This window comes from Numenius arquata, chromosome 12 (assembly GCF_964106895.1).
Source record: "Numenius arquata chromosome 12, bNumArq3.hap1.1, whole genome shotgun sequence".
NCBI classification, from domain to species: Eukaryota; Metazoa; Chordata; class Aves; order Charadriiformes; family Scolopacidae; genus Numenius; species Numenius arquata.
In genome coordinates this window covers 42,624,043-42,636,587 of record NC_133587.1, presented here as the reverse complement: position 1 = coordinate 42,636,587, position 12,545 = coordinate 42,624,043, and the positions used below count along the sequence as shown (strand labels likewise).

Here is a 12,545-nt window from a genome sequence, read left to right as displayed (position 1 = left end):
TCCATGTAGTCAAAATACTCCCTGTTCCACTTAGCACAGTGCAAACACCCATTACAATAAAATGTAAAGCTTACTGAGCTGATAAACTTCATAAGTGTATTTTATGACAGTATCTCAAGAGATAAGACTCATTAGCACTTACAGCCACAATCAGGGGGGGAACCTTAAAAAGCACAGTTAAAAACAGGGAAAGAGAAAAAATTTGAGACTAGGCCCCCCCAAAAAAAATCAGCTTCCAAAGGGTTAACCCTTTCTACCCAACATCCTAATAATGTCTAGCTCTGGGTCCAATAAGTCAGGAAAACATATCCTACCTGCCCCACCTGCAGCCAGACCATGTGCTGGTCCAGGACCTGCAGCACCAGTCTCCCCACAGCCACATTCTGCAGGAACAGCAGTGTCCCATCAGCATTTAACAGCGTAACTGGTCCCTCTGCTTGAGAGCTGCCGAGATTGAGAAACCAATTGCATTAGCATGCTACAAGCCACTAGAGAGCTTTGGGTTTTTTTGGCTGCAGAGGGAAAGGCTGCTTCATTATGGAAGGAAGCCAGAGGCATGGGATGTTTGCAGTCTGGAAAGCCAGGTATGTGAGACTTCTTGGATTGCTTCAACACACACCTTCAGGGAAGCTGGCAGGTTCCTACCTGGACACTCAGGGAATTTGGGGTAAAGAAGTTTGTGTCTAACATAGGCTTTAGTATGAACTAAACAAGTGCCATCCCACCCAAGAGTGTTTGTGCCAGGAGGTAGCAGTAAGCTGTGTGGTTAGGTATGGAGAGAGCAGCTCTGGACAGTTTGAGCTCTCTCCTCTCAAATGTCTCATTCAGCAAACATTAGGAAAAGAACTGTCCCATTTGTATTCTACAGAAACTCAAATGACCAGAAAACCCAAGCCTTGGAGGTGTCGCATTGCTCCATGTAACTGGAGCAGAGGATCTACATGGTGCCTCCAGCAACAGGAGTCCTTACACCCATGGTGGCCTAAGACCATGTTCAAGACAATCTCTCCCACAGGGATATTCCAGTGTAGCACCTCCTCAGTCTCAAGAAAAGCTTCAAACCCCCTCTTCCAACCCAAGTCTATCTTAGAAAGTAGCCATGAACAGGGACATAAGAGGGAGACAGGGCAGGCAAGTCTAGTCTTCAGCTATTCTGAACTTTCTAGGTCCCATCACCTCTGTGCAGCTCTGGTCAGTTCTGCACCAGAAACTCCCTCATGCAGTGGAAACACTGGTGATGTTCACTGGTTTGGTACCTCCTCTGGTTGGTCAGACCCCTCCAAAAATACAAACAGCTGAGTTCAGCAGCATCTTCTGGTTTGGCTCTTCCACCAAAGTCTTAATGAGTCTTTAAATACCAACACTTCACCAAGGAAAATGCCAGGAATAAAAACACTGTGAACATCTCCCTAAATGAAGGGAATGGAGCATCCCTGGGACAGGAACATCTTCTCCAGGAGGCAAATTACACCAAGTCTGCAAGCACAGTGGATTAAGCAAAGAGAAAAGTGACGAAAGCAACAAAGACTGACAAAACTCAGTCCAGTCAAAGAGACTCAAGCTAAGGAGCATCACATCAGCTTCTCTGTGCAGTCTCCCAGACCTTCCACTTAACCCTCCCCCTTCCCAATCCCACAACCTAATTCAATTACCAACCACTGAATAAGCCTTAAGGCGATTCTCATTACCCTGCGATAAAGCACAAGGCCTTTAATTATTAAACACTCATGGGCTTTTTGTGTTGGGGTTGTGGGGCTGGACTCCCTTTTATTGTTGTTAGCAGCTTCCAGAAAGCAAGTTAATCATTGACCAGGCATTTCACCAGGAGACCAGAGTCCTATAGATTCCTGGTCTTTAGTCCTGCATCACCGGTCACACTAAAGAAAGTCACTGGCCTCCTCCTGCTTTGCCCAGTATACACCTAATATTCTCTTAACGAGCCATCTTCTCCCCCTAGGGAGCCATCTGTAGCACTGGTGACCCCTGGAAAAAAAAAAACACACCACCATGCAATATTTAGACACAGAGCCCACATACAATGCTCACCATTGAATTGAGTTCAGAAAGAAATGGCCCCAATGTCTTTCCAAGTATGGGAAACTGAGGCACAAAGTAGTGGTCTTCAAGTCTCAAGCCACATGATTGAGCCAGTACCTGAGTCCAAGTCCTATTAATCCCCGGCTGGATAAAGTTTTGCTCCATCCACCAAGCTCTCTGCGGGTGGAAGGAGCTTTCAGGTACTTCCCAGCCAGATCTGGGATAAATCCCAGTCCCCAGGGCTGAAGATGCAGGTCTGGTGGACCTTAGCTGTGTGCACAGTCATTTTTCTTGGGTTTGTCACCACCCTTATGGCACTTCATTAATTCCAGTGCCACCTTCAAACACCTACAAAGCAAATGCTTCTCCTGGGCACGGGGTTCCCCTTTCACAAAGGAAGGGAGGTTAAACACTGCTTTTAATTGACCCAGAGAGGCCAACTTTGGGAGAGAAGCCAGTCAGAACTCAGACAGATCAGTCTCTACGTGAGAATTCACCCAGCTCAAAAGCAGGAGGGGAAGAAAAAAAAAAAAAACAACCCCAAAACCCAAACCAAGCCGGGCACACCTTGCCTATTACAAGGAAAACCAGAAATCCAGCACCTTAAAAACCAGTATCAGCATCTAGAAAAGGCAGAACACCCCAGGGTGGGATGGCAAAGCCACCCTCCCAGTCCCAGGAGCTGCCTTCTTACGCTCCAGCTGTGTTTGCCTGCGTGCCACATTCCTCCCTCGCCACCCGCGTCCAGGTTTTGTTTTTTTGGGTTGCGCTGGGAACCAGCTGCTCCATCTCACACGCGCCAGAGCCGACTGGTGTGTCTGGAGAGCCAACACGCTGTGGCCTGGCTACGCAACAGCTTCCCGAGAAGTTCACACGCCTTCGGCCGAAGCGGCAGCCGCCGGCATGTGGCCCCACACTACCATCAAGTGACAGGTACAGAAATCCTTGATACGCAACAGCCCTGTTAGCACCTAGAGTATCCCACCGGCTGGGAAAAAAAAAAAAAAAAAAAGAGGCAGCCAAGCCTGCCAGCACCCGGTGGGCTTGCTTTTATTGGAGGCGACATTCAAGCCGATGCCACACACTTGTAGGGACAGAGTGCAGGAACTCACGCTAACTCTCAGAGCCCACCCCATCGGGGTGGTCACAACCCCAGAATATCCCTTCGAGTCCACTATTCAGATCTTTCCGAAGTCATTTTAGCAGAATCACACCCTGGATTGCAGGGCTTATAATATTTCCACCCCAGCAGGATCTATAGGGTAGCAGGGTACCTATTCTGCACCTGCTAATGGGGAAAAAAATATTTTGTTTATATATTTAATATATATTTATATATATTAAAATAAATAAATATATATTCCACTTCTAACACCAGAAAAAAAAAAAAAAACACCACGCAGTGAGGAACCTGCTCTCCCTAGCGATGTGTTGGTAAATTAGGGCAAGCTATGCTTCCCCTCCCTCCCTCTTCCCCCCCCCTCTCCGCAAGCATTTAAGGGTTCCTGTTGCCTGCGTGCAGCGGACAGATCGGTTACGTTTATGAAGAACATTGCAATCTGTCAATATAAACACTATGTAAGCATGAGCCGCTTGTAACGTTACTACTGTCTTGACAAGTGTTTGGGGAGGGAGCAGAGCTGCTGGGAGAAAGCCGAGCAAACTCCAAAAAAAAAAACACTTCTAATTAAAAAAAAAAAAAAAAGGAGAGGGTGCATCAAAACTGAGTCAGGCTATAAATCAGAACACCCAGAAAGAAATAGAGGGAGTACGATTTATGGCCGGGACAGGTTGGAACCTTGGAGTCACCGACCAGGAAAGCGGCGAGCTCTCACAGCCCAGTTTGCCGGTCCCGTTAGCACTGGGGCACAGCAGGACCGAAGTTAATCAGCCCTGCCTGTCACCCCAGCATGGCTAATCTTGTCATCTACCACTTCCAAAGCCCGGTAGTGCAAGACCCAACGCAATTCCCAGATGCCGCTATGGCATTTCCACCACCCCCTCGTCACATTTGAGAGAGGAAGGGGAGAGGGAGGGGAGGTACCCACACCCAAAGCTTGTCAGGCTCGAGAAAAGCCGAGAGAGAAGTGAAATGCAATGCTTTCTCAGGGATCCCGGCGATCTGGGGCCGCTCCAAGCTACCCCCACCAGCCAGTTGTAATATGGTGCAAATTAGTTTTCAGACAGCCCAGCTGCGGAGGAGACAGGCGAACATAAAAGCAGGCTCACTTTTAGACCAGCCAGTGCATCTCAACAAGCCAGGCTCGGCTGACGCTTATCTCAATGCAATGCTTCCCCCTCTGGTATGGACTCAGCCAATAACAGTCTCCCGTTCGTATTCCTACCCCAAAACGCACCCATCCTCATCAGGCATCCTGATGGGTGACTTTACCACAAGCCACAAGGTCCTGCTCCATTTTGCAGGCACGTTTTCCCCTCTCTAGCACCGAGAGGTCTCCTATCAGACAAGGCTTAGGAGCTGTAGCATCACTGCATGCCTGAAACCAGCCTCTTTCAGCTGCTTCCCGGTAATTAGCACTCTCAGACCCTTCCTGAGTAGGTGCCTACAGGGACCCGGCCCCGCTCACCGATTCCTATCAGCATCCCTTCAGGTTCTGTCTTTGCTCCAGGTCTCAGGACGATATGGGGTCGGAAGGGACCTCTGGAGAACATCTAGTCCAACCCTCCCTGCCAGAGCAGGTCCACCCAGAGCAGGTTGGACAGGAACACGTCCAAGCAGGCACCGGGAAGGAGGTCAGCAACACCCAGGCTGCCAGAGTGACCCCAGGCAAGGGACAAGCCTGTCCCTTCACGCCAGACAGCGAACTGTGACCTCCAGCACGTGTCCTAACCAGGCAGCTTGGGGATGGGGCGAGCAGGAAGAGCCTCATCCGCACCAACGCTTTATTTTGCATACACCAAACTCTACTCTCAGAGGGCATTCATCATTTTTGGCTGCTTGTGCATCCCTCTAAGACACCGGAGCCAGACATACAGAGAGGCAGCAGCCCCCAGCCATGGCCTCCTCACCCCAGCATCCCCCTCCCACTCGGGAGCTGCCCCAGTGGGGCAGACACAGACATAACTACACGCTGACACAACCTTGTTATCATGTAACCGTGCCCGATTTCCGTCCCCGAGCACTAATTCCCCCCCGGGCCACGCATTTGGAGACGCTGAATTCTTTCCCTGAAATAAGACGTTGGGGATGGAGTGGAAGGGATCATCCACAGCTGTCCCTGTCCCCCACCAGGCCGTAGAACAGAGCGGTGAAGCCGCAGCTACAGCGTGACATCTGTTTAACACAACCGCCTGCTGAGCCCTGCTCCCCACCACCTCCTCTGACCGGGATGTTCACACCCGGAGCAGAGTCTAGCCGGCCACCAAGAGATGTCCTGGTGGCTTTGATGATGCTTTGGACTGGGAAGGAGCGTCCCTTCACCTGCCTAGAAAGGGTATTGCATTAACTGAGCCCACTTCAGTATTTCAGTTCAGCCCCTGAGCAAAGGGTGATGCATCCCGATTTTTTTAGGAAAGATTTATCAGAATAAACAGATGTCCTTCCCCACCTGGAGCAGTCCCTCCATGGCTACCTTTCAGCGAGAAGGGCTAATACCAGCCTTCACGGGGCACCTGCAGAGGCACCAAGAGCCCTGCAGGAACCCACAGCTTTTATCAGCTCAGATTTTCTTTCCTTATCAATATCCAGAAGCCCACAGCAAGGAGAGCTCGGCTTTTCCACACACACTTGTTAGATCCTGTATCACTGGGGAATTAACGGGGACCCTGGACCTCAGCAGTGACTATTTCCCCCCACCACCACCACCCCCCGCAACGTGTCCCCAGCAACTCAGCAAGTGCACCCTCTGCTTTAGGCCTCTTGGAAGAACAAAGAGGAGATTAGCAGCAGATGCTGCTCCTTCGCTGGGGCTCTAACCAGAGAGCAGGATGCTTTGCATAAGCAAACTTCACCGCGCGCCGCAGCAGCCCCGGAGCGCACATCTGGCTGGGCGCACATCTGGCAGCATCTCCTCTCCCCTCCTTATTGCCGGAGAGGGAGTCTCTCAAATCAGAAACAGCAGCCCTACGGAGACGGAGGGAATAACCCAAAGGGGTCAGGACAGACCTAGCAGCACGCTCCCCTCAGCTCAACGTGTTCCCGCCGAAGTTAAAAATCTACACCAGCCACACGAGACCGGGAAAGAAATCCCAGAAGCCGGCAACTGGAATGAGTTACCTGCTGCACGAAAGCAGGTCCCAGCACCGCGCGGATTAATAGGAGAGTTACAGCCAAACTCCTTACAAGCCCCGTCAGTCCCCGAGGCACAGTAGAACTGCACAGTGCCGGTGGTCCTTGGGCGGCCACACGAGCCAACGGGGCTCGGCGCAGCCTTCCTTGTGCTGCTGGGGAAGAAGAGGGCTTTTCCCAAAACCCTACGCACGGGGGGACGGGCCGTTTCCTCATAAAACCAGCCCCAGGAGCAGGAAGTTAAATGGTTCTCGAGTTGGAAACAGAAGATGTAAGTAGCAGCGTTTGGAAAACTTTGCCAGACCACAAGCAATGGACAAGCCTCAACACCAGGATTTGTTTTACTGGAAAGAAGTTGGGAGGGGGTGGTGGAGAGAAACCTCAAGTCTGCTAAAACATTCTCCAGGACTGGTCCAGTGGCTCCTACCAGCGGTCACAACACAACATTTCCCCCCCCCCCCCCCCCCCCCCCCCCCAAAAAAAAAAAAAGCAGCAAGAACCATCACTCTTGAGCAAACTTGCAGCGAAACGTCTTAACCGGGTGCTCGCATCCCCCTCCCCTCGCAAACCCAGCCCCATTTTGGGGGCAAATCTCTAAAATAAAAAGGCAAGAAGCTGTTCCATTGACACCCCAAAAAAACAAAGCGGGGGGGGGGGGGTGTGTGTGCACAGATGGGAAGGCGGCGGACCCTTCGCTGGGGGCTTTAAAGAGAGAGGGTTTATTTGGTTCCACCAGCTCACACCCCCCCGCCCCCCAATCCGTAAGTGGGATAAAGGGGGCATAATAGGGTCCGGGGGGCGATGGGAGGGAGCGGGATCCACCTGCGCGGGTGCGGACCGGGCCGGGAGCTCCCCCTGCCGGCTGCGCCTCCGCACCGCGCACAGGTGAGCTCCGCGGGATGCGGCGGCTCCGCGCCTCTCCGCGCTCAGCCCAAAGCGGAAAGTCTCACCTCTTTATACCGTCCCAGACCGGGAACGGCAGCATGCACCCCCCCACCCCGCCCCAAAAAAGAAAACAAACTTAAAAATAAAATTAACAGCGCTGCCGCGGTGATGCCGGGCCCCGCTTGCAGCACCTGATATTGAAGCACGGGCTTAAATTGGGGGGAAAAAAAGAGTATTTTCGGGGCTGTCCCATGCTGGTGGGGGTTACAGCAGGGAACCCCCCCCGGTCCCCCCGCTCCGTGGGGTCCCCTCCGTGCGGGCCAGGGGAAAGAGAAAAGAAGCTCTCCCTCAGCCCGCGGAGTTTCCGCCTGGGAAAGGAAGGTCGCGGAGAGCCCAGCGGTGCCAGGCGCACGCCGAGGGGGGGGGGGGGGATTAGGGTGGCCCGGCTCCGAGCGGCGGGACGGGGGGCGGAAAAAGAGACACGGGGATCGGGCTGTCCCTCCCCGGACCGGCTGTCAGCGCCGGCGGAGGGGATGCCCGCCCGCACCGAGGGGGAAGGAGGGTGCAGACAGCATCCCCAAACCAGGCAGGACGGACAAAAAAAACCAATAAAATAATAATAATAATAATAAAAAATAAAAGTTACAAAGCAGGAGCGGGGGCGCGGGGCACCTACCCGAAGTAGGCGGCGGAGGGCCGCGGGGCGCAGGCGAGCAGCCCTAGGAGCGCGCAGGAGGAGAGCCATCCCAGCAGGACGTGTCCATCCAGCATCTTGCAGCGGCGGCGCCGGCGCTGCTCATCTCGTTCCCCCGCCGCGCCCGCTGCGGCCCCGCCGCCCGCCCCGGCCTCTTATAGCGCGGCCGGCGGAGAGCGAGCGGCCGGCGGCGGGGCGGGGCGGGGCCGGGGCGGGGCCGCGGCGGGAGGGGCGGGGCCGCGGCCGAAAGGGGGCGGGGCGGGGCGGGAGGCGGTGGGGACACGCCCACGGGAGGCGGGAGCTGGGGACGGTCCCGAGGGGGAGGGTTGGGGGGGAGAGGGGGGGGGCACAGCGGAGCGGCGGGGCAGGGAGAGACGGGATGGGGAGGGGTGAACCGGAGAGGGGTATCCCCGGCCTGAGTGTCCCCCGGGATGGGTGTCGCGGGGAGAGGGGTGTCCCGGCCTGGGTGTCCCCCGGGATGGGTGTCACGGGGAGAGGGGCGTCCCGGCCTGGGTGTCCCGGGGATGGGTGTCTCCTTCCTGAGTGTCCCGGGAATGGGTGTCCCCAGTCTGGATGTCCTGGGCAGGGTTGTGCAGGGGTTGGGTGTCCCTTTCCCGCGTGTCCCTGGCCTGGGTGTCCCCGAGAGGGGTGTCCTGGGGATGGGTGTCCCCGGCCTGGATGTCCCCGGGATGGGTGTCCCAGGGATGGTCATCTCAGGGATGGGTGATCAGGGGATGTCCTGAGGGTCCTGGGGAGAGTTGTGCAGGGAGAGGGTGTGATACAGCCTGGGTGTCCCGGGAAGGGGTGTGCAGGGGGTGGGTGTCCCCGGGCTGGGTGAGCAGGGGATGGGTGTAACATGGCCAGGCAGGCAAGGGTTGGGTGCACAAGGGCTGGATGTGCCAGGGATGGGCAGTTGTGCAAGAGCCAGATGCACCACATCTGGGCAGCTGCGCAAGGGCTGGGTAGTCATGAAAGGGCTGTGTGTGCCAGGTCTGGATGTGACAGGGCAGGGAAATCAGGCAATGGCTGGCTGGACGTGCCAAGGAAGGCCAGTTGTGCAAGGGCCAGACGTGCAAGGGGTGGGTGTACCACATCTGGGCAGCTGTGCAAGGACTGGGCAATCGCACAAGGGCTGGATATGCCAGGGCAGGGCACTCATGCCATGGATAGATGGGTGTGCTAAGGATGGGCAGCTGTGCAAGGGTCAGGCAGTTATACAAGGGTTGGGTGTGCAAGGGCTGGGTGTGCAAGAACTGGGTATGCCAGGGATGGGCAGTCATGCAAGGGCCAGATGTGCAAGGGGTGGTCATGCCAGTGCTGGGCATGCGAGGGCTGGATGTGCCAGGGCAGGACAGTCGTGCAAGGGCTGAATGTGCCAGGGATGGACATCTGTGCAAGGGTCAGGCAGTTGTGCAAGGACTGGATGTGCAAGCCTCAGGTGTGCAAGGTCTGGACAGCTATGCTAGGGCCAGGTAGTCGTACAGCGCTTGAGCGTGCAAGAGCTGGATGTTCCAACACTGGGCAGCCAGGCAAGAGCCTGACTGTTGTGCAAGGGCTGGATGTGCCAAGGCTGGGCCACTGGCCAAGGGGTGAGTGTGCAAGGGCCAGACATGTGTAAGGGCTGTGTGTGCAAGGGCTGGACGTGCTATGGGCAGGCATCCATGCAGAGGTAAGATGGGCAGGGGCTGATCCAGCAGGCGAGAGCTGATCAGGGGTGCAAAGGCTGGACGTGGAAAGGCACAGGCGTGACACACTCCTGTGCACACACTCCCAAGCCCTGTGCAAGAGCACAGGGACCCCAGTGCATGGACGGGACGATGAACACCCTGGCTGGGAAGTAGTTAATGCCCTAAATGTCAGCCCTTCAGGCTGGTGCCCGCTGGCAGCGTTGTTCCAGCTCAGTCTACGTCACTCTTTGTCATTCTCTACGTCACCCTGGAGGCAATTCTTGCACCCGCTGCCACCTGAGAACAAAAAGGTTTCCCTCCTGAGCGTGCGTGTGTGTCATGCTGCTGAACCACCCCGTGTCCCCGCGGGGACAGAGACAGGAGGACACGCGGGTACTTGGCACCGGACTCTCATCTCAAAAGCCACCGTCCCCAGGGCTTTAAGGTGTTCAGCTCCGCAGAGCTGTGCCCAGCAGGTGACAATTGGGCGCGTGACGAGACAGTGAGACCCTCGGATGACCATGGTGGGGTTTGTCTGCATTTCTGACCCCGGTAGTTTGTGGACAAACCGATTCAGGAACCACTCAGGGGGTGGGTTAATGGGGATGAACCTTTTGTCCTGGAATAGCCCCTGGAGCCACACTGTGAATAAATTCACTTATTTGTGAATTATTTTCACCACTGGCCATGCACTTGGGCATTTCCAGCCTTCTCAGCACCGTGCAAAATATTTGGGTTTTGCTTCTTTTCGGAATAAAATCATGGGGGGGGGGGGGGGGGAGGGGGGAGGGAAGAGAGATGCTTTGATTTTTAACGTCTAAAACATCTCAGCCCAGTCCCTTTGCAAAACATCCTTGTGGAAAAGCACCATCCAAAGCTTTGCACGCACTCGTGCACAGGTTTGGGGGCTCCCAGTGCGGCTCCGCATCACACACCTCAACACCCCTTGGGGTGGGGACTGAAACATGCTGGGGATGGGGGGGGGTATCAAAACCAATCCAGCAAATAAAAGGCTTCCTCAAATCCATGTGATTCACCAGGGTCTGGGAATACCTCCGTTCCCTTATCCCGATGGTTGGGGCAAAGCGGCACCGTGCCACCACCCCGTACGTCCCCATGGGTGCTGGAAGGTGAGGAGCCGGCAACCACAGCCTGGCAGAGACCAGCAGCAATATTGCATTAAAGCCCCATCTAGAGGCCTTTCATTAAGGAGAATTTGGGAGACGAGGACCAGCTCTGGCATCACTTTGGGTGTCCTCATCCTCCCACCCGAGCAATTCCAGCTTGAGAAAAGGCAGTAAAGGACCGCGGATGGAGGGAAGGACAAGGAAGGTTATATATACATATGTATATGTATATATATCACCGGGAGGCTTTGCCTGAGTGTTTCTCTGCTGGAAAAGACAGTTTAAGAGTCATTCTTCAGGCGGATCCCCAAGGAGCCGGTGTGCCCAGCATGTGGAAGGAAACTCCGGTTACTCCAGGCATCCCCGAGGCAGAGCTCCGGGACACGCAGCCGGGGCAGGGTCATGGAAAGGCAGCGCGACCCTCGCCGTTACTCATTTCCTCTGCCCGGAGCAAGGTGCCGTAGCCGGGGTGATGCTCCGGGGAGTGCGTGACTCTTTCCGAAGTGAGACAGCACCGAAAATAGTCACCACTTCTGCTTTCAGCCGGGGGAAAAGGGAAGCCCAAGCGGGTACTGACTCCTCCAGGGCTTTGCTGCCCATGGATGCTGCTTGTCGTGCTTGGGGACCGTGCACCGGTCCTGGGCACAGCATCCTCCCGAGGCAGCTTTGTGTCCTTCCCAGTCCTTCAGCAGTCCCCAGGGTGACACAAAAGCTGGGTGTTTCTGCTCAGTGGTGGTGGCTTTGGCCGGTGTCCCCATAGCCACCGACAGCAGAGGGCAGTGCCACATAGGCGCAGTGCTGTGCTGGCACGGGCAGCGTGGACACGCTGGCGTGTGCTTGGCTTTTTAAGTGGGCATTTTTCAGCAGGGTGGTTTCTATCCAGGATGGAGGGGATGCACCGTAGCCAGAGCGAAGCGGCCAAGCGGGAGTTTGGCATTTCGAGTGACAATTTCAAAGGGCCATAACCTCACCAGGGAATGGTGCCACTGCCAGCACAACACCGTCTTCTTTAGGATTGAAAGAAGATGTCGGGGTGCAATCCTAATGCTGGGCAAGGAACCCCAGAGCAGTTGTTGCCAGACCTGCCTCTGCTTTGGCATCAGTGGAAACCCTGCATCCTCCCCCTAACCCCAACCCCACTGCTGTGCTTCCGTAACGGGCTTTTGTGTGCAAGGAAGTCAAGGGAGCGACCTGCGAGGGTCCCAGCAATGGGTCTGGCACCCTGTGCCCACTGCCGGGGTGAGCCTTGCCTCCCAGCCCCATGGGTGACACCGACCCATGACAGCCAGTGACCACAGTCAACGGGACATCCTCAGACACCACAAGGCTGTTGCGGCCGCCCCGTCAGGCTCTTCCCGGGCACGTTAGACCACAGGAGGATCTGGAGGGTGACTTCAAGTTTTCCTTCTCCATGACTCAGCTCTCCAGCAGGGCTCAGCCTTTCTGCATCGCTCCAGAGGCTTCCCCACCCCAGAGCAGCCCTCACCACCATCCTCCTTATGGTTTTTGCAGGAAACCCGGCACCTCTTTTGCTTGGGGTTCCCCTTCCCTCTCTATGGCTTTGCTCCAGGTGCTCTTCTCTGCAGCACAGAGCCAGGCTCCATCTGCCCTCCAAGCAGCTCCTGTTAGAGAGATGAGGACTTTGACCAGCTCACTGAGGTCTCACTGCATGAACCAAACCTCTCCAGGGCAGTGACTCCAACTCAGCCGGGGTGGTTGAGTCATAGGAGTGCGAGAGGGAAGGAAAATACCCATGAGGTCATCTCATTCATCCCTCGCTGCCAGTCCTGCATGGGTTCCCCACCAGATACTTGGCACTCGTTCCCAGATCAGAGTAACTCAAGCAAAGCAGCAAGAGGTGGGGACCTCACCAGGCTTGGGTTGGG

At 55.4% G+C, this 12,545-nt stretch overlaps 1 protein-coding gene across 1 annotated transcript in view; it reads right to left on the bottom strand.

Moving 5' to 3' along the window:
* The window catches only part of WNT9A (Wnt family member 9A), a 53,375-nt gene extending 45,433 nt beyond the window's left edge, over positions 1-7,942 (bottom strand). Inside the window, exon 1 of the mRNA XM_074157399.1 lies at positions 7,848-7,942. Within this exon, the coding sequence (XP_074013500.1) occupies positions 7,848-7,942 (95 nt within the window). The remainder of the gene's footprint in view (positions 1-7,847) is intronic.
* Between the last annotated feature and the right edge of the window lie 4,603 nt (positions 7,943-12,545).